General features: G+C 42.2%; 1 protein-coding gene across 1 annotated transcript; it reads right to left on the reverse strand.

Annotated features, from left to right (window-relative positions):
- Positions 1-288: 288 nt before the first annotated feature.
- Positions 289-1,128, reverse strand: LOC111591990 (achaete-scute complex protein T3). Its single transcript, XM_023303950.2, has one exon. The coding sequence runs from the start codon at positions 1,126-1,128 to the stop codon at positions 289-291; it is 840 nt and encodes a 279-aa protein (XP_023159718.1).
- Positions 1,129-4,496: the final 3,368 nt, after the last annotated feature.

Below are 4,496 nucleotides of genomic sequence, written 5' to 3' on the forward strand. Positions count from 1 at the left end.
TAATAATAATAATACTTAATAGCTAGTTTAGTGTCTTCCATGCTTATAACAAAAACTTAAGATTATGAAAAAAATATTTAGCCTAAGTTTTAAATCATTGTCTTCCATAAAAAAAAATTGTGGAGCTTACGACTAAGAAACTTCTAGAATCTGGGACTTGGTTGGTTTTCGTTTTCCATTCGTTTTCACTAAGGCAACAGTTAGTTTTGTTTTTGTTTTTTTACACTTTGTACAGGATGATTTTTTTGGCTTGACTGGATGTCGATCGGAATCGCTCTCATCTCTCACTCACTGTTCCTGCCACGAGGAGATGTAGTCGAGCAGCTCCTCATCATCGGGCTGCTCATCGCTGAAGCTATCGAAGGACTCGAATTTGAACTGATGCTGCAACTGTTGTTGTTGTTGCTGTTGCTGTTGATGCTGCTGCTCCTGGTCGGGCAGCTCCTGTTTCACATAGCTGGCGGACAGATCGGAGGCATCGCTATATGAGTGCGTGGGCGAGCTGCTCGAATGATACGAATGTCCTGCATACTGCATGCCTTGAGGTCCCGGCGAACTGCTGCTATCGAGACTATCATAGCTGCCATCGTTGCTGATGTCGTCGGTGAGGCTGCTGAATAGTTGACGCCGCGGCTGCCCATCGTCGAGCATGTCCTGCAGTCCACGTATATATTCGACGGCAATGCGCAACGTGTCCACCTTGGAGAGTTTTTTGCTGGCGCCGCGTCCGCCATTCGACAGCGTGTTGATGACGGTTTGCGGCAAATGTTGGCGCAAATTGACAAATCCATTGTTCACCTGCTTGACACGATTGCGCTCCCTGGCGTTGCGACGTGCCACCGATGGCATTTGCTGCTCGCCACCGGCTCCTCCACCATACGGCAGATGTGTAAAGCTTTGATACTTCTTCTTGGACAGCATCGGGCCAAGTGTGGTTTGCTGTTGCATATTCTGCAATTGGCTGTTGCCCAGCGGCTGTGGCTTGGGTGCAATCAGCTGATGCTGTTGTTGTTGTTGCTGCTGCTGTAGCTGTTGCTGCAACTGCTGCTGCTGCTGTTGCAATTGCTGCAACATAATATTGCCAGTGCTCAGCTGGAAATGCGAATAGCTGCTGCAGACGGTCGTCATGTTTATCCTGAACTGAATGCTAGTTGAGTTGTTGACTGTGTGGAATCAAATTCCGCAATGATAAACCTCGTCCTGCGCGCTCGCCCTTAAGTAGCTGCCAGCGACAGCGCTGCGACTGCGCAGCGACTGCGCCATCAACCGATCGAGCTACCTGCCCTTAGGGCACAGCCAGAGCCTGCGAGCACAAGTGATCATGCGTGCTCTCTCGGTCTGCCTTTAGCTTCGTCTATATACCTCTCGCTCGCTCGCACACTCTCAATCGTTCGCTGCCTAGGGGTTGCGACTGTAGGGGTTGCTCTTGCAGCCGTGTGGGTGCTAACGCTCTCTCCCTCTCGCACTGCCTGTCTCTCTCCCGCTCAGCCCATTCAACTTGTCTGCTTTTTGTGTGTTGTCCGTGTCACAATTCCCTTTTTTCTTTTGGGAAAAACTGCATCGAAATCGAGACTTAAATCTTATGCACAATGATCCTAACTGCTGATCCTTGTCACAGAATACATATAAGAAAAAAATCTATATGTAAGAAATAAGAAAGAAGCGAACTCGCTTTTCAATGCACTTCCACTTTTTTTTGTCAGGCCAAAAGAAATAAATAAGAAAATTTACTGCGCACTATGCTCCAGCTCGCTCTCCCTCCCCCCTCACTCTGTCTTTCTCTCTGTCTAAATGTGATCCATCATGTGTGCGCCACTGGTTGCTGGCACTTTCGCTGCCTGGGTGCCTAGGGAGTTGGGGGTACTCAGTGATCTGTTTTTTTTTGCTGTTGGCCTTGGACAGCAGACGGGGGCAACTGTTCTTTAGCATTAAGCATTTGCCGCATTGCCGCATTTGACACGTGCTTCCGATTCGAGGCTGATTAACATAAAGTAAAGACAACAACAACAACAACAAATCCCACAAGTGTTTGCCCTCTCATGCATATCAAGTGCGAAAGGGGCGTCTGCCCTTGGCTGCATTTGCAACTCATTTGCTTAAAGCTTTGTCACGAAGCTGCAACTTGACGTGCCTGACAGCCCGACAGCTCGACGGCGCGACAGCCACGTAAGCCACGACACTGTCTGAGATGTGGACATCGTTTTCTTTTCCTTTCAATACACTGTACGGGGCACTGGAAAGATGTGGCAAGGGCATATAGGTTAGGCCTGAACCTCTCTGAATTCAGCCACTTGACAAGCTCAAAGTAAGCAATTCTGGCATATGCTTCTATTTTATTATTAAATTTGAAAGTAATACTTGTGGTTGTGCAAAGCATTTAAGCATTTTATTTTATTTAACCTCAGTGAACTCGGGAACTAAAAGAGCTAGAGTGGCAACATTTGCTATGTCCTTCTCTTTTAGCATAATTTTAGATAATAAATATTTAGGCAATGCATATAAACATTTTAGACCGTTGTAACCTCAGTGAACTCGGGAACTAAAAAAGTTATCAATATGAAATTTGATATATGGATATTGTTTTAGAATTATATTTGAATTTGAATACTTTCGCAATGCATATAAGAATTTTATACCAACGTAATCCCACTGAACTCAAGAACTACAAGAGCTAGAGCTACAAAATTTGATATGTGATTCTCTTTTAGCATAATTTTAGATAATAAATATTTATGCAATGCAAATAAATAGTTTAGGCCAGTGTACGCTCATTGAATTCAGAAACTAGAGTAGCTAGATCTGAAAAATATGATCTTTACATTTATATAAATATAAATATAAATATAAATATAAATATAAATATAAATATAAATATAAATATAAATATAAATATAAATATAAATATAAATATAAATATAAATATAAATATAAATATAAATATAATATGAATAGTAAAGTGTTTATTATAGACTTAGCTTAGCTAAGTTTTCTCTAGAACTAAGATAGCCTAGGTGTGTAAGCCCTTTTAAATCTGTAAATGTTGCCACCAGAGCTCTCTTCTATTTCAAAATTCATTGAAAAAGTAAACCTTATATATAATCATATCAAAATTTGTAATGTCGTAAAAGTATCTGCCTTGTCTTGCAGTGTATCTTTGCAGTTGAGTTTCGGAGTCTCTTGATTCTCTGGGCTCTGCTTAAGCTCTTGGCGCTAGGCAGAGTCGTGGCCACGTGCGTTGCTCTGGCTATTTATACGCCCGCAACAAGTGAAGTGTCCCCCCATAAAGCACGCTCATAAATTTGTTATGGGCAGCAACAATGTTGCTGAGCGACGAGGATGAGGATCAGACTCAGACTCAGGCGACGGCAACGGCAGCGGCTTCAGTTTCAGCTTCGGCATTTTACGTTGATTTTCAAATACCGTTACAGTTGTTGCACTGAGCTCTCTGCGTTAACAAGATTGCGCCCCCTCAATAAATGCATAAATGTGAATAACAACGGTGATCAGCCTTAAGCAGGCAGCTGCCGCAACAACAACAGCAGCAGCAGCAAGTGCAATTTGTTTCAAGGGGTTTCCAGGCTCAGGCTCAGGCTCAGCAGGTCTCGGAGTTTCGTTCGCTTAATCGTTTTTTAAAAGCTGCCATCGATTCGATTTTTCTTGCTCCTGCATTAATGCATTTCTAATATACCGCAGAGGCAAATGGTTTGCGTCATCGCCTGTACGCCCAGCGAATAGCGTATGTGAAAATCCAATTTCAACTCTTTTAATTTCCATTTTCTCCAGCACACCCACAAAAAGAAAAAATGTTTTGGTAGCATTTTAATTAGCTTCTGCATTTCCATTTCCATCGTTTTTGATTAATTAAAGTGCATGTAATGCCCAAGGGTTGTGTAAACGAGAACAGGTAGCACTCAGAGTCCTTCAGGTATGCTAGGAGTCAACAGGATCGATCAACAGGGTTGTCAGGCTGATGCATTTAGCTCAGCAGCTGGCGGCATCTATGACACATTCCAATTCCTGTTGCATTCCAATTGGATGTAATGCGGGCTAATGACGCGCGCTACAGCGCCATCTAGCGTTTAACTGTGTTATCAATTGGAAAGTTGTAAGTCCAATTGGCGTTTGGCTGGGAGAAACGTGTTGAGAGCTATGAAATGAAATGAAAAGGAAATTAGAGAAATGATTTACCGATTTGATTTAGCTGATGGAAAACGTAACTTTGGTTAGTTTAGTTTAGAAGAATAATTAGGGAGAAACTAGCTAAGTCCATAGCAGCTGTGCTGGGCAATTCCCAATGATAAATTAGAGTGAACAGGTCACTTCTAAAGAAGGTTTAAGTTTCTTTCAGAACTTCTCCATCAAATACCATTCACTTGAAGGTCGACTAGGCGTTCTTTCTTCATTATACCTCAATGATTCAAAAACAATTTTAGTTTAAAAAATAACAAATTTAATTTGATTTATTTCTATTATTTTATATTATTTGATTTTTGTCA

This window comes from Drosophila hydei, unplaced genomic scaffold (assembly GCF_003285905.1).
Source record: "Drosophila hydei strain 15085-1641.00,03,60 unplaced genomic scaffold, DhydRS2 tig00000349-arrow-arrow-pilon, whole genome shotgun sequence".
NCBI lineage: Eukaryota > Metazoa > Arthropoda > Insecta > Diptera > Drosophilidae > Drosophila > Drosophila hydei.

What these genes read in the sequence shown, in the direction of transcription:
- LOC111591990 (XM_023303950.2), bottom strand. Translation starts at nt 1,128, where the DNA reads ATGACGACCGTCTGCAGCAGCTATTCGCATTTCCAGCTGAGCACTGGC.